Below are 22,828 nucleotides of genomic sequence, written 5' to 3' on the forward strand. Positions count from 1 at the left end.
ACACGAAAGGAGAGGGAGAGAGAGAAACATTGATCAGCTGACTCCTGAACACCCCCTACTGGGGGTCAACAATCCTGCAACCCAAGCATATGCCCTAACGGGGCATTGAACCTTTCAATGCACAATACCCATCCAACTGAGCACATAGGCCAGAGCAAGAATATGTGCTTTTTTGAGGCTGGTTCAATATTAAAAAATCAGTATGTAATCCACCACATCAAAAGACTAAAGAAGAAAAAAATCACATGACATGAGCATATCAACAGATGAAAAAAAAAAAAAAAAGCATTTGATGAAATCCAGTACCCATTCATAATAGAAATTGTCAACAATATGTCATAGAGGGAAGTTTTGTGAATGTGACAAAAAAAAATGAAAAATATGGATAACATCATACTTAATAATGAGAAGCTAGAAACTTTCTAAGATCATGAACAAGACAAGGATAATTTTAACATCGTATTGAAATTTCTAGTTAATGTAGTAAGGCAAGAAAAGGAAATAAGTGGTATAGATTGGGAAGGAAGAAACAAAACTGCTTTTGTTCACAGACAACACAATTGTCTGTATAGACAATACAAAAGAATTGACAAAAAACTTCTGGAACTAATAAATGATTATAGCAAGGTCACTCTCAGGGGCTCAGCTGAGCTGGAAGAGAAAGAAAGAGGTCAGCGTAGTCCTTTAAAGTAAGAAAGCCAGAACTCAGAGTTAAGCCTTCAATCACTTCCTGTGACGGTACAAGCAGGAGTCTAAAGTTGGAGAAGTGCAGAGTCCCTCCCTATCCATTCCCCACGAAGTGGCACTGGAGGTGGATCCGTGCAGCTGTGGGAGTTTCCGCAGGTTTATGAGCTCTGCAGTGGGGCAGGTCGTGGGAAAGCTTAGAAGTGGAAAAGTGCTGGGTACTGAGTCAGAGTGGGGAAAGCTACTTCAAGGTACCTCCCTCTCCCACCCCCTTCATAAGGAGGTAGGTCCTAGCAGAGAAGGAGACCTCTGCCCCAGAGACCTCTCAGATAGAGACCTAGGAATGAAGGCCCGAGTTTGAAGTGTACATATGAGAAAGAGCATGACTGGCCAGGGGGCTCTGAGTCTGGACTGCACCTCCCTTCAGAGACTGGGATGCCCTGGCCGGGAACCAGGTCTGCTTTCTCCCTGAGGCTTACCCGGAAAAGCCTTTGTGACCACCTATGGTCTGGCCTGAAAAGTCACATGTGAGTTTTTAACTGGGAGCTCGACACTCACCCACATTCTAAACAATACATAGGAAAAACACATGAAATACATGCTAGATTAGATAGTGGTAAGTAGCAACTAACTGACTAAGTATACACAAATAAAGCATTTAGGGAGTAAATGAGAGTTTGGGAGAAGGGGTGTGGTAGAAATTTTAGACAAAGGAAGGCAAAAGAGGCCTCACTGAAAAGGTGGCAGTTAGTGTAAGACCAGCAATTGAGAAGAGCGGGTCATGCAGGGGGAACAGAAGTTACAGGTTGGCTGAAGTGGCAGCCTATGTGTTGGAGGAGGCCGATTTTCCAGGATTGGAGCGAGCAAAGAAAGAGGAGCAGGGGACAGGGTCATGGGACAGAGAGCTATTGAGAGTCCCCATTCTAAAGGACCTCGTAGCCTCTGTAAGTATAATACTTGGGCTTTTTCTCTGAGTAAAATGAGAAGTCATGGGGATTTTCAACATGGGAGTAACATGATTTGACCCTAGCTACCCATTTAAAAACCGATTTAGGGAAGGGGAGGAAAATATGTTAAGGGCATAAGCAGAGAGATCTGTTGAGAGGCTACCAGAATTATCTAGGAAATAGATGGTGTTGGTTTGGGCCAGATGGTGAGACTGGAAGTAGGGTGAAATGGTTAGATTTATTTTATTCTAAATACACATTTTCCCTTCATATTTGAACATGTCTAAAATCAGAATGCATCATATAATAGGACTAGAGGCCTAGTGCATGAAATTCATGCATGGGTAAGGTCCCTAGGCCTAGCCTGCAATCAGGGCCAATCTGTGGGGCAATTGGCAGGGTGATCAGGGGATCCCACTGGCTTGGTGCCGCCCACTCACCGGCCCCACCCCCTGATTGCCCCACTGCTGCTGGTGGTTTCCTCCTTGGCTGGCCTGGGGCTTGTGGGCTGCGAAAGCTCTTGTGTTGAGCATCTGCCCCCTGGTGGTCAGTGCACATCATAACAACCAGTCATTCCACTGGTTGTTCTGCCATCAGGTCTATTTGCATATTAGGCTTTTATTATATAGGATGGCATCTTATGACTGCTAGCAGCCAGTGGCAGTCATGAAATAGTTGTTGAGTTAGTTAAAAACCTTCTGGTGATACCCTCTGGTAATTGCCAGCATCAAGCCATAGATACAGATACCTTGTGACAAATTCTTATTTTAGGCAATTAAATTTAAACATTTTATACCTTTGCTCAGAAACACATCATAAATGTGACTTCTCCCCTTACTAGTAATCAGACTTTATTTCTGGCTCTCATTTTCTTGTACCTCCTTTTGTACTTCCCTCTAGATTTCTCCAGGCTGCTAGTCTCTTGCCTCCAGTATGTATTGCAGACTGGTGCCCAAGTCATGTTCCTGAAAGTCACAGTTGAGTGTGTATTAGTTGCTCAGTGTGTATTAGTGTCTGATACTGCTGGGTGGCTACAGAGTCCATCCCGAACTCTCCAGCTTCATACAAGATGCCCACAACCTGCTTCTCACCTATTTCTCCGGCCTTATTCCCCACCACTTCCTAACCTATACTTCCACTGTAAGCCGCACTGAACTCTGTTTCCAGTGTAACCAGGACCTGGTCCCAGCTGTACATCTGAGCACCCATTTTCTCAGCTCATCCCTTTTCTCCCTGCCCCTCCTTCAAGCTCCAGCTCAGATGTCACCTCCTTCGTATAACTTTTTTGACTCTTCAACCAGATTTATATATTCATCTTCTCATAAACCATGCTGCATTGATATGCTGATCATCTGTATATCCATCTGTCTATCCTCCAGAGGCTGTGAGCTAGAGATCTCATATTTTCCACACAAAGTCTCTGAACACAGTAATATATTTGGCACTGAACAGGTAAGCAATTAGTGAGAGTCTGCTTTTACTTTATTGGATTTGACAAAGTGTAGGTAATAATAGAACCCACCTTATAATGGTGCTTTAGAAGTTTTGAGGATTATGTAAAGTAATGCATATATCAGATGCAAAGAAGTGCTCAATAAATGTCTGCTCTTTTAAAAAAAATAGTTTTATTGGTTTCAGAGTAGAAGGGAGATGAGAGAGAGATAGAAACATCAATGATGAGAGAGAATCATTGATCAGCTACCTCCTGCACGCCCCTGGGGATTGAATTTACAATCCAGGCATATGCCCTGACTGAGAATCAAACCATGACCTCCTGATTTATAAGTCGATGCTCAGCCACTGAGCCATGCCAGCAGGGCAAATGTCTGCTCTTTTAAAGATTTATATTACATTTTGAACAATATTACTCTTAACATTTAAAATTATCATATTATATTTTAAACTTTATCTTCAATTTGTAACATCGATTGTTAAGCCTTAGACTTGGATCTGACTCGTCACAGCATCTTCTGGTGTGTTCAACAGAAAAGAAAATAAGCCGTGAAAGGAGGTGATAACCCCATTTTATTTCTCTCTTGATGACAAAGTGCTGGAATCTTTGATTATTTGAAGATTCTAAATATAGAGCACTGATGACCCAAAAGCTCTCCTCAAATTTCATTTTTCCCTAATAGCTTCTGAAATAACACTCCCAGGAGAATCAGCTCTTAGTGTCCATTTAGGTAGTTTCTGCAATTTACAGCAGGGTGTTGCATTTTATCACGTTGACTCTATCTCAAAGAGTCTATTTATGTCCAGTCTGCTTTGGTCATGATAAATGCATCATTGAGCTACTCAGACTGTGTAATATGAAAATAAGCAATGTGATGCATTGGTTAAGTCACTAAAACAGACATCATCGGGTTTCTATTAATTCTAACTAAGATGTGTGAATCTGAACAACATTTTAATGGGTACTTCCTTCTATAACTTAGACATTTTCCTGATTTCGGAATTGATGCTGGTGAATTTTGAATCATGATTATTAGGTTCCCCTAAGAGTTTTAAATAAAATTCTTCAATAAATGCATCTTAATTGTGCATTCTTGCTCTAGGTACTTACAATGGCTGCCCCTTCATTCTTTTTCTTGTTTGGAATATTGAGAAACTAGAATTTATTGGGTAAGTGAGAGTCTACATACGCATGCATAATTTTCAAATTAGTGTAATCAACACGAGATATAAAGCATATTTGGGGAATATGTTTTTCTAATCTTCCCCTTCCTTTCTCTCCTTCTTACTGATGACCTGGAGTCAGACTTCCTGAGAAATAGAAGCAAGCAGGCACTCTTTCACCTTCCTTCCAGAACCTCTATTTTGCATTCTGCTTCGATAGGAGAACACATCCCCACTCTTAACTTGGTCAACCCTTCCCTTGCACTCTGGATCTCATCTCCTTTCACCTTCTCAAGGCGTTTAAACTTGCAAATACACTATTCTCCTATGCAGTATTGATTTTCCCGGTAGTTCAGGTCCCTTGGTGATAATATAGCACCCAGTAGTTTTCTTTTGCAGAAATCAGCACACTTATCATCTGTATGTATGACTATCTGTTTAATGTCAATCTTGATCCTTTAGTTTCTAAGATCCCTGAGGCCAGAGATTTTCTGTGTTGTTCAGTATATCCTCATGGCTCAACACAGTATTTTGCACATATTAGGAGCAAGATAAATATATTTATTTATTATTTTTGTACATCTAGATTGTTTTCTATTTTTCACCATTATATGCAATTATAAATGAGCATTCATGTGGCTAAATCTTTGGCGTGTTTTTAATCATGTGCTTAGAAAAATTCCTAGAAATAGAATCACTGATTTTATTGTGACATGCACATTTACAAGGCTTTTGTTACAGTGTGGTAGTCTGCAAAATAGTCACCATTATCTTCTTTCCTCCCGGTACAAGCAAGCCACTCATCCATCAAAAGCTGATATTTCCTTCCTTTATCCTTGGATGACTTGCCTTGACCTTTAAAATGTGGTGAAAGTAAGATTGTCAGATAAAACATAGGATGCCCAGTAAAATTAAAATGTCAAATAGACAGAAAAATTGGATATACTGATACTGAAAAAAAGTTATTTGTTGCTTATCTGACCTTCAAATTTAACTGGGCATTCTAAATTGTTATTTGCTAAATCTGGTAACATTAGGCATGATGGCACTACAGCAGCCCCAGGCCTAGTCTTTGGGAGATCGGGCAGTTTCTACTTTGTCTCTCTGGAAGCCACGGACCATGCTGTAAGGAATTTCAACTGGATCCCCGAATGAAGAGAGGCCACCTAGAGAAGCCCAAGAGGATGAGAAGTCATTTCAAATGTTCAGCCCCAGCTGGGCTCCAGTCCTGGGAGTAGAGGGTCAGACAACATTTACCCACATAGATTTCAGACCTGCTATAGACCTGCTTTCCCTGTTGTGGGAAAAAGCGTCTATTGTGGCTTCCTTATCCCTTTCTCAGTATATGCCTGGTTGGGGTGGAAGAGCTGGGGGAAGTTGGGGAATAGGGGAACAGTTCATAGCTCTCCAGGTCCAGAGGGGATGCTTCCATACCTGGGACATGATGCGGATTGTGAATATTAAACATGGAGCCTGATGCTTTCATGGACGAGGTTTTGAGGTAACTTGGGAAGTGATCAGGGTTTTTTTTTTTTCCTTTGTTTTTTTTTCTGTGTGTGTGTGTGTGTGTGTGTGTGTGTGTGTGTGTGTGTTTTGCAAGTGGAAAGAAAAAAGTAATTTGTGCGCAGAGAGCAGACTGTGATGGATTAAATATGGCCACAAATTATAAGTCTGTTTCCCTCCCATGGAGATTCTGGGCTGGCCTGTGACTTGCTTGGATAAATAATATTTGGTAGTTGTGAAGCTGTGTGACTTCCAGGAAATAGTGTTCTGGAAAGTCAGGGCTTGGAAAAAATATATTTTAAAGCCTCGATCTATAAGATTTGCCCATTCCTATGGTGTACTTCCACCATGATTGATTTCAAGCTACCAATATTATATTACTGACCATGGAGCTGGGAAGAGATAGACATACTTGGTCCTCATTAACCTGTACAAATGGGCTCCCGCACACCACTGCTTCTACATCTAGTCTTTCAGTGGCCTGCTAGCTTCCATGTTTGCTTTCTTGGCATCCAGTGGACATGAAGGATCCTTGGGCTAGGTTCCTGAGCAATGAAAGGCCACATGGAAAGAAAGGCCAACCCCCGCTAGTTTGGCTCAGTAGATAGAGAATTGGCCTGCAGACTGAGGAGTCCCAGGTTCGATTCTGGTCAAGGGCACTTGCCCAGGTTACAGGCTCAATCCCTGGTGAGGCATGCAGGAAGCAGCCAATCAATGATTCTCATCACTGATTCCTCTCTCTCTCTCTCTCTCTCTCTCTCTCTCTCTCTCTCTCTCTCTCTCTCTCTCTCTCTTTCTCTCTCTCCTTTCCTCTCTGAAATCAATAATATATATATATTTTTAAAGAAACAAAGGCCACATAGAGGAGAAAGGAAAGAAAGCCCTAGGCATTCCATCCTGGCTGAGCTCCCAGCTGAGTGCAGCTGCAGGAGTGGTCCAGCCAACTAATTCCATGGACCATAAGACCATCTCCTAGCCAACTCACAGACATGTGAGGGATGATACATTGTAGATTTAAGCCACGACATTTTGGAATGGTTTATTAGTCAGCAATAAGTAACAACACCCATATTGCCAAGTTCTCATAAAAAAGTTGTCTCAAATTTACTTCCAATGTGTGAGAGATTTAAAAAAAAAAAAAAAAAAGTAAAAAGTATATTGCAGTTTAATTTGCATTCTTTGAAAATGGGTTTAGACATTTTTTTCCTATGCTTATTGGCTATAAATTGGCTATGCTCCCTGCCCATTTTTCTCTTGATTTATAAGAGCTTTTAATATTTTAATAATAGTAACAGCAAATAGGGAATATTTTGAAATATGTGTGACTACAAATTTTGCTTGTATGCTCTTGTATGCTCTTTGGAGTAAAAAGTTTAAACTTTTTGTATAAAAAAATGGTTCCTAGCTAGGCAAGTTTATGAGTGTTTCTTATAACATGATCATATCCAGTTTGGGGCTTGTTTATTTTTAGTATTCCTTAAATTATCCTAATATTTTTTCTGGATTTTCTTACTAGTAATTTTCTTCTAATAAAATCTTCAATTGAAACCTAATACAAAATACACTCTCTCTAATCCCCTCACCATTCCAATTTGAGCAAAACACTGGCCTAAGCACTGCAGTAGGTTAATTCTTCAGCTAGTTTTGCGTTTGGAAAGTCTTTGGATAAACAATGCAGTTATATTTCATACCAATTTAAATGTTTCAAATTTTAAACAGCATAACAAAATTTTTATTAGTTTGCACAAATTTCAAATAATGTGAATGCTTCCAGAACTAAAAAGTAATTTAATTGGATTGGATTCTGGAACCAAAAAAGAAGCATTAATGGAAAAACCAGTGAAATCTGAATAAAGTATTTAGTTCAATTAAGAGTATCTTTGTTGGTTTCTTCGTATTAATATATACATCATGGAAATGTTAGATGTTAACAATAGGGGAAACTGGATGAGGGGATATACAGAAACTCTCCATATTATCTTTGTGAAACTTTTCTGTAAATCTAAAATTATTTCAAAATAAAGTTGTTGGGTTTTTTGTTTTTTTTTTAAAAAGCATTCCTCCATGAAATGGTCTATAATGTTATAGGCTTATGTATTCGGAAAATGCTATTCCACTTACATTATATTGATTCCTCTGTGGAAACAAGCTGTCTAGAATATGAAAGTTTTTAAGTAAGTGAGGTTTTTAGGATCTTATCCCATGAATACAATTCATTGCCATGCAAATTGCACATTTGCATCCCATTTAAAAAAAAAACTGAAATAGAAAAATGAAGTTTAAACTTAAATCATAAGCCAAAAAGAAATCCCTCCTCCCAATAAAAAACAAAAATGAAACAAAACTATAATGTCCCTCAATAAAAACAAGAAAGGAAACAACATTAAAATCTCTCTCTTCCAGTCTCTGACATCAGCACTATGGCAGTAAAACCTTACCACTCTATGTGACCTTTGGACAGGATATGATTCAAGGCATGGCTTTATGTGTGGAATCTGGAAACAAGGTCTCCAGGTAGGGCTTTCGTGCTCTCTTCCACCAAGAGTGTTTTGGAGTTAAAGGTTTTAGTTTGTCATCATTTCACAATTCTCTGTAGGTTTATTTACAGATAAAATTTTTCATTTTATAGGCTTCAACGTTGTAAAAGAAATGCCAATAATTTAATTTCGGGATTTACAGTTTCTATTGTTTTCCTCCCTCCTTAAAGCATGCAGAGATGGGCAAAAGTAAGTGCACTGTGCCATTGTGACATTCTTTTTTGTGTTAGTCATGTGATTGCAACAATCAGAACCTGCATGTCTATTTCCGTACAAACAACTGTAAGTATAGTTTTGCTCACCTCTCTTGAAATCCTATGATACACTCCCCTATGCCTCATTTCTTCGGATAGCCTCTCTCTGATTTTGAATGGCCTTTGGATAAACAGTGCAGTTATATTTCACACCAATTTGAATTAGCAAATTCAAAACACTGAGCAATGAAAAATATTATTAAAGTCTCACTTTATACACAACACATTGAAACAATGTGAGTTCGCCACACTAAAATTTGTTTATTGTGCATTAAAGAGTAAGTTTGATATAGGGAATGCATTACAATGGCCCAGGTTTATGTGCACCGAGACTGATTTCTTGCATTACATTTATTCTTAAGGGGAAAATCTATCTGGATGTCTCATGCATGTTTTGAATTACGTGAGGTTTCCAGGAGCTATTCCTATAGTGCCTCTCCAGTGGCTTGGATGATCTAACTCCCCTACTGTGAATCTGTTTTATTATTGTTGCTGATGTGATTGCCAATGATAACAGTGATTGATTGCTTAATCCTCTGCCAGGTACTGTGTTGAGTATCTGTGTACTCAACAACATGGATTACTCCATTATCTGTGAGGCAGATGTTATTTTAATAGCATTTTCATGTGAATGTAGAAATGTCATACTCAGCACATTTAAGTAACTCGTGTCCAAGGGAATATCTTTGGACTTAAGGCTGAATAAAGATTGCTTTCTCTGTCAGTTCCAAGATTTTTGCTAACCAATTCAGTGTAAAATATTTACCACGCTTCCCGCTGTTATTTTAGCCCTGTTGAAAGATAGGTAGGCCTTTCCTTCTGTATGCTGGTCTTCCAACGTTAAGTTTTGATTTGTTTCTTGGCTCCTGGAGTAAACCTCTTCACCTCCAGAATTGTTGAATACTAAAAAAGCTGATTAACCTTTTTGGGGGGGTTGTGTTTTTTTGCTTGTTTTTCCTTGTTTCTTTTAACGTTTGAACTTTCCCACATGAATTGAAATTGCTGTCTTTTTCTAAAAGGAGCTGCTTCTTTAAACAGCTGTGTCCTTAAACATTATTTTTCCTTTCCTTAGAAGTGTTTGATATTGTTGGTTATAAGATGAAAACAAATAGCTTTTGCATCGGCAATTTTTTTTTTCTTTTAGGATATTTTAAAATGTATTTTAAAATCTTGAAGAGAAGCAATTTGGCTACAATTTATCTGAGTCATTTCATGGCCTATGATGTGATTTCCTTACCAAAATCTTTCCGTTTAGGGAGGCAGGCTGACCCTGGGGCAGGGAAGAAACTAAATCTTTTCCATGTTTCCCAATCTTTGCATCTGGTTAAACACCTGGAAAGAAGGAAGGTGGGTGGAGCTGGAATTGGGACTTGTATACTCCACTCAGTATTATCATTTCTATCCAGAAAGGGGTGACCACTTTCATAAATTCCTGTTAACCAAAATACTAAAGTCCAGCTCCATTACTGTATTAATCTTTGCAGAACCTTCATTATTAATTTAATCTCTGTCATTCAAATGAAAGCAAGCTTGTCAAAGGTAGGGACTTTGTTATAAAAGATTGCCTAACACATAGCAGAAATTAAGTTTATGTTTAATGAATGGTTGTGGTTCAATAACAGATCTCCTTAAAGTAGCTTCAGGTAAATTTAAGGAAGGAGGTAGGGAGCACCAATGCAGAAGGAGCACAGTGGAGGAGTCTGGGATCTACTTTCAGCTCTACTTTCAGCTGGTGAATTGTGTAACCTTGGGCAAGTCCCTAAACCATGTAAGTCTTTCCCGCTCTAATTAATCTCTTTGGATAGTGACTTATGCTTTGCTTTACTCTCAGAATAATCTGATTAAATATTCTTACAGATTTAGGTGATGAAATACTGAGGTAGTGCACTTAAACAGAGATCACACATTAGCATACCAGTATTTCTTAAGTAAAATATTAAGGCTATGACTTATACTATAGACTTAATAACTACTGCATTTTATGCTGTGTCAAATGTTACTTGTTAAATAGAATTTAATATATTTTAAAAAATATTTCCCTAAGGCCTTCTACACTTATGTTTGTACCTATGTGTTTACTTCAAATGATCCCACATTGTTCCTTTACTAATTTAAAGGAACATTTGGGGGAGGTTCATTGTTGTTGGAAGGCTATGCCCAGAGGGAGAGACTTGAGTAGATTCACCCTGCAAATCCATGATATCAAGGCTGTGCTTCAGACTGCCTATCTGGAATGGGAATTACACCTGTCAAGCAGCCCCAGGGGAGATCATGTCCCTGTTGGGAGTCAGTATTTTCTTATCTTCCTGACACCTGAAAATGCTAAAGGCAAAAGACCAATTGAATCCTGCTGTTAGAGATGCACATAAGTGTTTAACTGCTCTAAATGTCCAGGATGATGATGTAACTGAGACTCTTGATAACTGGAACTCCAGCTATCTTTATCCAATAAGTGCATTCCTAAGAAAGGCAAACACCTAAAGGCAAAGAGAAAGCTGTTCTTGAGTGTTCTTTTATTTATATACTAGAAGCCTGGTACACAAAATTTGTGCACTGGAGGGAGTGGATGTGTGTCCTTCAGCCCAGTCTGCACCCTCTCCCATCTGGAACCCTTCAAGGGAAGTCCGACTGCCCATTTAGGCTTGATCCCACCTACCGGGATGGGGCCTAAACGAGCAGTCAGACCTCCCTCTCACAATCCAGGGCTGCTGGCTCCCAACTGCTCATTTGCTGCCTTCCTGATTGCCCCTAACCACTTCTGCCTGCCAGCCTGATCACTCCCTAACTCCAACTGCTCTCCCCTGCAGGCTTGGGTCTCCCCCAACTGCCTTTTCCTGCAGGCCTGGTCACCCCTAACTTCCCTCCCCTGTAGGCTTAATCTCCCCCAACTGCCCTCCCCTGCTGACCATCTTGTGGCAGCCATCTTGTGTTCACATGGGGGCAGCCATCTTTGACCACATCAGGGCAGCCATCTTGTGTTTTAGAGTGACGGTCAATTTGCATATTACTCTTTTATTAGATAGTATAGAGGCCTGGTGCAGGGTGGGATTTGGCTGGTTTGCCCTGAAGGGTGTCCAGGATCAGTGTGGCGTTTCCCTTGAGACATGGGGTGGCCTGGGTGAGGGGCCTGTGGTGATTTGCAGGCTGGCCACGCCCTCCAGCAACCCATTCAGAGCCCTGGTATCTGGGATTTATTTATATTCTATAATTGAAACTTTGTAGCCTCGAGCAGAGGCCAGGGCTGGCCAGAGTGGGCAGGAAGCTTAGATTCCTCCATTGCCAGGGAAACCCAAGCCTCCTGCTCACTCTGTGGCCGCAGCTATCTTGGTTGTGTTAATTTGCATACTTGCTTCTGATTAGCTGGTAGGCGTGGCTTGTGGGTGTAGCAGAGGTACAGTCAATTTGCATGCTTCTCTTTTATTAGTGTAGACTAGAGGCCCAGTGCACACATTCGTGCATGGGTAGCGTTCTTTAGCCAGGCCAGCGATTGAAGCCTATTGGGGGACCAGCCAGTTGGCCAAGGGGAGGGGCTTCAGGAGGTTGGCAGGACAGGGAGAGGGACCATGGGAGAGGCTGCTCACTGACCACCAGAGCGCAGCTCCTGCATTGAGCATCTGCCCCCTGGTAGTCAGTGCATGTCATAGTGTCTAATGGTTACTTAGGCTTTTATATATATAGATATATATATAGATATATGCAGGCATGCAAACATGAGAGTGTGCATGTGCGCATGCACATACACACACTGAAACTGTTTCCTAAAAATGTCTCTACTAACTACAGTTGAAAAATCACTTTTTCTATGTGATTTCATTTTTTAAAAAGTATTAATGATGAGTCACTAAGTTAGTATCATGACCTTCTAATTTCAAAACAAAACAAAACAAAACAAAACACACTGTTTTACATGCTTTCAGGAGATTCAAAGAGAAATTATGGCCCTTGACTAACTAAGAGGCAAACAGTTCAACAAATAATCAACAGAAAGGCAAGCATAATAAATAATATCCTGGGTGCTGGAACCACTAGATATCCATACATTATAAGAATGACTTTTGTTCATATGTGTATGTTTTTATTACTAATTCAACCACTTTATGTGTAATAGATGTGTTTTTAATTTCTTCTTAATTTTAGTAACTTGTGTTTTTCTAGGAATTTAATAATTTCATCTATGTTTTGTATTTTATTGGCACATAATTGTGCACAGCATTTTACTTATTTTTGTACTGTCAGTTGTAATGTCTGCTTTCTCATTCTGGATTTGAATAATTTGAATCTTCTTGTTCTGTCTAGCTAAATATATGTCCATTTTCTTGAGTTTTTCAAGTAATTGATGTTTCAATTTGTTGATTTTCCCCATCGTTCTTTTATTCTATTTCATGTTTTTCTTTTGTAATCTTTATAACTGCTTAACTTCTGCTTGCTTGGGTTTTAGTTTGATTGCCCTCTTTCCATCTCCTACTCCCAGTTTCTTAAGGTAGACAGATAGGCTTTTTATTTGAGATCTTTTTTTTTTTCATGTAAGTGTTTATAATTATAAATTTCCCTCTGCATACTAGTTTGGCTACATCTCATACATTTTGGTTTGTTGTGTTTTCATTGTTATTCATGTCAACATATTTTCTAAATTACTTGTCAGTATTTTTTGACTCATTGGCTAATTGAGTATTTCAAAATATTCACATATTTCTGAATTTTCCAAGTTTTCTTATATTACTGATTTCTAATTTTTTTGCACTGTGTTAAAGAATATGCTTTATGTAGTTTCAATACTTTTAAATTGATGGAGACTTACTTATGGCCTATCCTGGATAATGTTCCTTTTGCACTTAAGGAGAATGTTTGTTCTGCTATTGTGTGGAATGTTCTGTAGATGTCTATTAAGTCTAGCTGCTTTACAGTGTTTTTTAACTCTTCTATCTCCTGTTGATCTTCTGTCTCATTGTTCTACCTATTGTGGATAGTGGGATATTGAAGTCTCCAACTATTATTTTTGAATTGTCTATTTGTCCTTTCAGTTCTGCTACATATATATTGGGGCTGTGTTCCTTGGTGCATATATGGTCATCATTGTTATATTTTCTTCTTGATTGACCCTGTTATCATTATAAAATTTCCTTTATCTTTATCCTACAATCTATTGTGTTTGCTTTTAAGGAGGAGAGAATTTTCAGGAACCAATAACCACCATTTCCATTAATGTAATCTCATATTGTTTATTTTTACATTTTTATTTGAGAGAGAGAGGGAGCCATCAATTTGTTGTTTCATTTATTTATGCACTAGAGGCCCAGTGAACTAAATTTGTGCACTTGGGGAGGGGGGGGGGGCACCTCAGCCCAGCTTGTGCCCTCTCACAGTTCGGGAGCCTTCAGGGGACGTCCATCTGACAGGATGTCCCATGAGGAACCAGCCTAAGCTATCAGTCAGACATCCTTAGCACTGTCATGGAGGCCAGAGAGGCTCCTGCCACCGCCACTGCACTTGCCAGCCATGAGCCCAGCTTCTGGCTGAGCATCGCTCCCCCTGTGGTAACACACTAACCACCAGGGGGCAGCTCCTACAATTGAGTGGGATTGGGTCAAAACCGGCTTTCTGAAATCCCCCAAATTTTGAGAGGGTGCAGGCCAGGCTGAGGGACCCCACCAGTGCACAATTGGGACCAGGGATGGATGCAGTAGGTTAGCCAGCCGGGGGGGGGGGGGGGGGGGGGGGGGGGGGGGGGGGGGGCACAGGAGAGCTCCAGGGAGAGTCCAGCCCATCTCTCTCAGTCCCGATTGGCCGGACCCCAGGAGCAAGCTAACCTACCGGTCAGAACGTCTGCCCCCTGGTGGTCAGTGCACATCATAGCAAGAGGTTGAGCAGCCTTAAGATATCGTTAGCATGTTATGCTTTGATTATTGAAGGATGACTGGACAACTGGACATTTAGCATATTAGGCTTTTATTATATAGGATTCTTATATGTGCCCTTACAGGGGATGGAACCCACAGCCTTGGGGTATTGAGATGATGCTCTAATCAATTGAGCTGCTCTGCCAGGGCACAAATATTATTATTTGTGTAATATCTTGAGAATTTCTTTAGTTTTGGTGGTAGTATAAAAATATTTTTCTTGCTGAAACCGGTTTGGCTCAGTGGATAGAGCGTCGGTCTGCGGACTGAAAGGTCCCGGGTTCAATTCCGGTCAAGGGCATGTACCTTGGTTGCGGGCACATCCCCAGTAGGGGGTGTTCAAGAGGCAGCTGATTGATGTTTCTCTCTCATTGATGTTTCTAACTCTCTATCCCTCTCTCTTCCTCTCTGTAAAAAATCAATAAAATATATTTTAAAAAATATTTTTCTTTACTGTTACTAGGTTGTACCTTGGGAACATATCTTAATTTCTTTGAGAGAGCTTTTTAATAACCTTTTTTTCTAAATAGATTTTCTGCAAAGATTTTCTTAAGAATAAAATAAAGAACCCAGCAATACACTATTAAATGCTTCAGCTTATAATTTTTGAATATTATTAACTAACTGATATTTGTGTGTTAATTTAACTTGAACACCTTATTTAAAATTATAAGTCTCTCTCTAAAATCCTCTGTCTTCCCTGTTTTACACTTTTCCAATTAACTATTTATATTTTACTTACTTATTGTCTGTCTTCCCACACTTCCAGGTAAGGATCATAAAGGTAAGGATTTTTATCTGGTTTTGTTTGCTTACTTTCTCCTGCTTTAGTTTCAAGACCTAGAACTTGGACTGGTTTATAACAGGCACTCAGTAAATGAAACGATGAGATCATTATATTCCCATTTGAGATGCTCAAGGGCAGAGTCTCCCTTAGATCCACAAACATTTGCTGAAGACTTGTCTGCTAGTCCATGTCCTGACCTCCACGTGGTAAACGGAATTATAATAAGATATTACTAAGGCTCTAATATAGGTCTTTACAGGAAAGAAAGCAAGTGGGGAAAGGAAGGAAGAGTGGCTAGTGTCTGAGAACTTAGTAGAAGAGAAAGGATTAAGATTTCCTCAGTTGGACCTAGTATATAGGGCCGGGAGAGCAAAAGACCTAAAAGAATAAGCATTTGTATTTAGGACACTGTAATTTGTGTGAAGTTGAATAGAGGGTGGCTCTTTGGATATTATAAGGAGGTTATAGGGTTAAAAAAAAGTCAAAGGTTGAAGGTCTTTGTCTGCCATGTTAGAATTTAATCTCTATATAAAGAGCCAAAGGTACCCATTATTATTTTTTTTTTTTGAGGGGAATGGGAGGTATTTATTTATGAAATGGTCAGTCAGATGTGGCCAAATGACAAGACAGAAAACAAAAACAAAAACCCCTAAGTTTATTACCCTCCAAGTCCTAGGAGCAGTAAGCACAACATGTCATGTATGGCCAGATGGGAAAAGCCACCAAGTGGTCAGGAAGCAGAAGACAGGAGCAAGGGGAAAGTTCAGGCTACAACCTAGATTGGGGTTTCCAAGGAAAAGGCAAGTCAAGGCAGGTAAACAGTTCAGGACTGGCTAGTCTGAATACTATGAGTGTGCTCTCAGCTGTCAGAGTACTCTCCAGTTACCTGGCACCTGGCCCTGAGATGAGTAAGGAGAGGAGTATTGCCTCCTGGTGCACAGGCCCGACGGAGGAGTCAGGGCTCTGAATTGGTTAGATTGCATTCCAAAGACGTGGTCTCATCTGAGCCCTTTGCTATTGCTAAGCATGGGTTTGCCCAAGAAAGGGATGTCTCTCCCAGCCTGAAAAGTTTTTTACAATGTCAAAACACATGTAAAATTAAAAATACTTAAAATACAGTTTGGTTTTGGTTACATGAACAATGATGCTTCAGATATACCTTAGGAGGTTGGTTAATGATGATTGTTTCTGTTCTATACTTTCACCTGAAATAAAAATAATTGTTTTTGTTTGTTTGTTTGTTTGGTTTTTGACTCCAAAAGGATCTTTGTGCTCCCAAGTCCTTAGAGAATCTTGTATCAGTTAAGCACAAAAATTATGAGACATGTAAAATGTAAGACGGATTTTAAGCTGACCGATTCTGGTTTTGTGGAAAGAGGCAACCACAAATCACTGCTGCTGTTCAAAATTATTGCAAGTATGTGCTTCAAATCAAAACCTATATGCCTTCTGATAGGAGGAGCAAATAAAGTTTTGGATGGGAAGAACGGTCATTCTCATGCATTAATCCTGAGTATCTGTACCATTTCCTGTAGTTTGAACCGCGTTCAGAGAGCTTTTAAAAAGGCAGGTTACTAACTGGGCGTAGGTAGCACCTGCCTACATCATGAAAGTCATGGTGACTGTTCTCATTCACATCCCTGCCATCAGGACCTGTTGGTCAGGTTACTGTGCCCAAGGCAGCATTTTATGGGCTCAGAGATTGTACCTGAGCCATATTGCTATTCTTTCTGATGGTGCCAGCCCTTCCAGCACTGTTCTTTCCAGACCACACTCCTTTGTTTAAATCCATAAAGAAGAAAAAGAGAACACTGGCTTCAGTCATCCACCTACTAGCAATAAAAATTAATAGTAGTAAAATAGGAGTTAATGCCGCCAAATGTGTGCCCTGTGCAATCCTCCTTACAGACCTTACCTTGTGCTCACGAGGCCAGTACCATTCTAATTCTCACATTTTAGAAAACGGAAGCATTGATCCCATGGCCTGGGGTAAAAATTTTACCTCTCATTTTTATTCTGTAGAGTGAGAATAACAAAGAAGAAACAGAGTGAGAACAAAAATCTTGAGGCACAGATATGTTCTCTTTTGGGATCCCTTGTGCAGCACTGGGTTATTTTTTAGCTCAGGAAACAGAGGCAGGAAGTAGGGCCTTGAGTGAATTTCAAGAGCACTCTCCTGTGATAAGTCATTGCCATGGAATGTGCAAATGTTGAAGGAGGAGCGGACCCTGGTCCAATTCCATCACTGAGTAAGGGAAACAAAGTCCCAAGAGGTGCAGGGACTTTTACAAAATCACATGTCCAATTTGAAAGAAGCTTGGGTTAAAAGAGTTCAAATCTCAAATGAGTCAGGTCAACTTTGGAGTTTTGGCGATTAATATAATTATAAAATAAGGGAAAACAACAAAGCAGGAAATAGGGGACATAAAAAATACAAAATATACCTTTGCCATGGTCTTTTGGACACAGTCATGGGTTTTGCATTATCTTAAAACAGAGGTTAGAATGGGAATAACACATGTGGATGTTAGGCTAGAATTACTGCCTGAGTACATGGGAACAAGTTACATTTTTTTTTTTATAAAGCAGAATATTCAGTATTCATTTAGTGCCCTCTGCAGCTCTCCTCATTATCAACTTACTATGGAATTTGATGTACCCTCCCCCTTCATTTACCAATAATCTACTTCTTTCTTACATTTCTCTACCACAGCCAGAGATGACCTGTATCCTGATTTTATACTCAGGGAGAAAGCCTATTCTGCAAAAGGATTATTGCTCCCTTCATTAATACATACACACACACACACACACACACACACACACACACACATACACACACACACACACATCCTATATAATAAAGATGTAATATGCAAATGGTCGTTACTCCGTGAAGTGTAATGACCAACTGTGTAACAACTGGATCACAGATCAGCAGGAGGGTGGGGCAGCGAGCTATAAGCAGGCAGCAGAGAGCTACAGGAGGGGGCAGGGCCGCAAGGTTTGAGAGGGGTCAGGGAGGGTAGAGGGAGCTACAGGAGGGAGGGGCAGCAGACAGAGAGCTACAAGAGGGCAGCAGCAAACTACTGGCTATAAGCGGGCAGGCAGTGGAGAGCTACAGGAGGGGGCAGGGCAGCAAGCTATGAGTGGAGCAAAAGGGAGGGGGGTTGGCGGTGTTACAGGAGGGCAGGGCAGCAGGTGGAGAGCTACTGGAGGGCAGCAGCAAGCTATTGGTGAGCTGCTGGCAAGTGGATTCATGCGCAGGGCTACTAGTATCCTATATAATAAAAGAGTAATATGCAAATTAACCATCACTCTGCTACACCCACCAGCCATCTCCACCAGCCAATCAGAAAGAGTATGCAAATTAAACCAACCAAGATGGCTGCGGCCACAGAGGGAGGCTTGGGTTTCCCTGGCAATGGAGGAAGCCAAGCTTCCCTCACACCCTGGCTGGCTCAGGCCTTCACTCCAGGCTACAAAGTTTCAATTATAGAAGATACATAAATTTCAGATACCAAAGCCTCTGCTTCGGTCATCAGGGGATGTGGCTGGCCTGCAAACCACTACAGGCCCCTTGCCCAGGTCACACCAAGGGAACTCCAACCCTGATCCTTCTGGGAAAACCTGCTGGCCCTACCCATGCACCAGACCTCTATCCTATCTAATAAAAGAATAATATGCAGATTGACCATCACTCCAACACATAAGATGGCTGCCCCCATGTGGTCAAAAATCCTGCCCCCATATGGACACAAGATAGCCACCACAAAAGGCCAGCAGGGGAGGGCAGTTGGGAAGGACCAGGCCTACAAGGGAGGGCAATTGAGAGGGATCAGGCCTGCAAGGGAGCCAGTTGCAGGCGATCAACCCTGCAGGGGAGGGCAGTTAGGGGTGACCAGGCTGGCAGAGGAGGGAAGTTGTGGGCAAAAGGCTGGCAGGGGAATAGTTAGACATTAATCAGGCTGCCAGGGGAGTGGTTAGGGGGTGGTCAGGCTGGCAGGCAGAAGCAGTTAGGGGCAATCAGGAAGGCAGGCAGGCAGGCAAGCAGTTGGGAGCCAGCAGTCTTGGATTGTGAGAGGGATGTCCATCTGCCCATTTAGCCCCAATCCCAGTGGGCAGTTGGACATCCCTTGAGGGGTTCCAGATTGGAGAGAGTGCAGGCTGGGTTGAGGGACACCCCCTACGCTGTGCACAAATTTCCTCTAGTATATAATAAAAATGTTTCTATTCATTGGTGAAAATACAGAAATGAAAGCAAAGCTTAAAAGTTGCCTTTAGATCCACTACCTGGATATAAATATTGGTAATATTTTAGTGTCTTTTCATTCAGTCTTTTTTTTTTTTTTTAAATATATTTTATTGATTTTTTTTTACAGAGAGGAAGAGAGAGGGATAAAGTGTTAGAAACCGATGAGAGAGAATCATCCATCAGCTGCCTCTTGCACATCCCTACTGGGGATGTGCCTGCAACCAAGGTACATGCCCTTGACCAGAATCAAACCTGGAACCCTTCAGTCTGCAGGCTGACACTCTATCCACTGAGCCAAACCGGTTTTGGCTTCATTCAGTCTTTTCAGGAGATTTTCTTAATACACACACACAGATATATATAATTTTAAAATAGTTAGAACCAAGCTATATATGTTATTACTTGTTTTCACCTAACAAAGTAATACTACTACTTTCCTATGTGATAAAGAAATCTTCTAAAATATTTGTTTAATTATCTTGAATATTCAATTATTGTCTAACGTACCAAAATTTATTTAAATCATTAACCAGTATGAAATATTTGTGTTGCTTAGAATTTTTTGCAAGTGTAAAAAAATGACACACTGAATGTCATTGAACCAAATTTTTGCACACATCCAGTAGTGGTTGTTTACTCAGAATAAATTCCTAGAAATAGGTCAAAAGCATATAAATAAGCACAAATAATAATAAAATTCCACAATATATATATTGTGATATATATTGTGGAATTTTATTCCAGACAGGTTGTAGAATTTTACAGTCCCTTTAGTAATATAAAAAAGTAAAAGTAAAATGTGTATGTGTGTTTGCATTTATTTCTTTGTGTTTTTGTGTCTATAACGTGTGTGTATATGCATGTGTTCCTTCTAGTAGGGTGGACTACTACTTAGCTTAGATAACTACTGTATATTGGAGTAATTCTAGCTGCTGTAATAAGTAAAACATAAAATTGCAATGGATTAACATAATAGAATATTATTTCTTGCTCCATGAGGGGTTTCTAGTTGGGGATGGCTTTCCTCCATGGAATGATTTAGGATTCAGACCCTTTCATATTGTGGCTACAAATTTTTAAGTCCTTTACCAAGGTTGTATCCACACAGTGGTTTTATAGGGAAAAGAGAAAGCATGAAGGAGCCACAACTATACATTCCATCGCTAAAACTCAGTCATATGGTCAACCTAACTGCAAGGGAAAGTGGGACATGAAGTCAGGAAGAGCCGTCACACACAGTGGCCAGAAATGATAGACTTACATAGAACAATACATCAGGTTCATGGAATAAAATAACCCAATGCTAGCTATATTGACAGAAGAGGCCAATTGCAGTCATTAGTGATTTCCTTGCACATATTGAAATTGACATTTTAAAATTTTAATTAGTGTTATTTAAATTCTCAAAAGACTTTCCATCTGCATATTTGGTTTCTTTTATACTTAAGAAGGCCTCCACACTCAATATCATCCTGTCAGCTTTTTAATTTAATACATTTATGTGATAATTAAACAATGTTAAATACCTAATTAAAATAGTCATACACAAGCATGACTATTTTCATTTGACAATACTTAGTTCAGTTATCTGATGTAGTGTTTAGACTAATACGCAGATAAACCTACAGGTTTACTGAGCTACCATAAAGGCCGTCCTTAGATTTCATTGGTGTGTTTCCTTTTGTCCTCTTTTGGAAGACAACCCATTGCTTCACAATGATATATTTAATGTCAATTTGTGGAAGTATAAATGGCTTTATGTTTTTTCTTTCATATTAAGTGAAACTTAAGCAGTCTGTCAAGATCATTAAATAATCTCAGACATGTCATTTTGTTGTAGAAGACTGAAGAAACCTAAGCGATGCTTAAAGAAATAGAGTTACACAGCATTATTATGCCGGCAGTCTCAGTGGAGTCACCTCCAAAATCTGAGCAAACCAATATGGTGGAAGCCCCTCTTTTATCCCCTTTTGGTGTCTTTCTCCCCCAAATATGGATTATACTTCCGGACCTTTTTTGGGGCTTTGCAAAAAGCCCTGTGGGTTGGGATAGGGTCTTGAGATCATATCTAAGGGCCTGGCCTGGCGCCAGCACTGATAACCCCCTCCAGGGACTGTGTCATGGTTTATGGCCTTGCAAGACCAGATTCTGGGAAAGGGGCAGTGACTTAATTATAGGTTATCAAGAATGTACATTAGATTTCTGGCACAGATTCAGATTGCAACCATCCCCCTCCGCCCCCCCCCCCCCCCCAAAAAAAAAAAAAAGTTTTATTTTCCCCATTAATTTTAGGAGATTTTTTATAGAACTTGCAAAAAAAAACCAAAAAACAAAACACCCCATCATATCTTCTGTCCTTAGGTATTAGCTGCAGCATGTCTGGTTACATAAAAAGATTTATAAAGAATGGTCTGTGTCGACAGGAGTGGGGACTGGGTCTGGCACAGAGAGCCCCTCATCCTGGGAAACAGGGTGCTGCCCCCTCGCCTTTCACAGAATGCATGTTTGTGGGGAACTTGGTGCTAAACCATTTCTGGACGACCTGGTCAGGATTTCTTAGGTAGTAGAGCAGCTCCCTTGCTGCAATCTATTGAAAGTCAGTCCTCTACACAAGGGTTTGAAGAAGAAGGAGGAAGATGAGGAGGAGGAGGAGGAGGAGGAGGAGGAGGAGGAGGAGGAGGAGGAGAAAGAAAGAAAGAAAGAAAGAAAGAAAGAAAGAAAGAAAGAAAGAAAGAAAGAAAGAAAGGAAGGAAGGAAGGAAGGAAGGAAGGAAGGAAGGAAGGAAGGAAGGAAGGAAGGAAGAAAGGAAGAAAGAAAGAAAAAGAATGGAGTATAATTTCAAGGGGTAAAATTTGTTTTTTTCCCCCATAACAATTCTCTTGCTTCACGATGATGTCATTTTTTTGTCCCCAGCTGAACTGTGGTAGACAGAGCAAAGACGGTTTAGCCTTCCTTCAAACCTTTCGGTATATCAAAGGGAAGGGGCTACATAAATTCAAAGCATGATTTGAGCAGTATTTTGTGGCAAATAGTAATTTATATGCACTAAAGTCCATGCTGTTGAAATAGGAATTTTTAGGGGTGAAATAGGCAGATTTTAATTTGAAAAATTAAGGGATAATGGAAAAAACATAGGATTACAGAGCAGAGGTTACATTTCCATAACACAAGGGAGCCAGGTGCAGTTACATTTCCTTAAGACAAGGGAGCAGCAGGAGTTACATTTTCATCAGTCAAGGGAACTGGGAGTAGCCAAAAGGTCTATATTTACAAAATAAAGAAGGAGGAAGAAAGCCCAAAGGGAATGGAAAACAATGAGGAAAGAGGGCCTCACATATATAAGGTGAC

The 22,828-nt window shown here is 40.2% G+C and overlaps 1 protein-coding gene across 4 annotated transcripts in view; it reads left to right on the plus strand.

Annotated features, from left to right (window-relative positions):
* Positions 1-4,186: 4,186 nt before the first annotated feature.
* The window catches only part of SLC35F5 (solute carrier family 35 member F5), an 87,184-nt gene continuing 68,542 nt past the window's right edge, over positions 4,187-22,828 (plus strand). For 2 of the 4 annotated variants that reach the window (XR_014795833.1, XR_014795834.1), the window contains exons 1-2: positions 4,189-4,253; positions 8,154-8,264. Coding sequence is in view for 1 of the 4 variants with exons in the window: in XM_084893314.1 (XP_084749440.1) it covers positions 8,235-8,264 (30 nt within the window). In the remaining 3 variants the exon portion in view is untranslated. Of the gene's footprint in view, positions 4,254-8,153; positions 8,265-22,828 lie in introns of all 4 variants that reach the window. The other 2 variants (XM_084893314.1, XR_014795835.1) reach the window with 2 other exon arrangements.

Source organism: Pipistrellus hanaki (genome assembly GCF_964339955.1).
Source record: "Pipistrellus hanaki genome assembly, chromosome: 8".
NCBI lineage: Eukaryota > Metazoa > Chordata > Mammalia > Chiroptera > Vespertilionidae > Pipistrellus > Pipistrellus hanaki.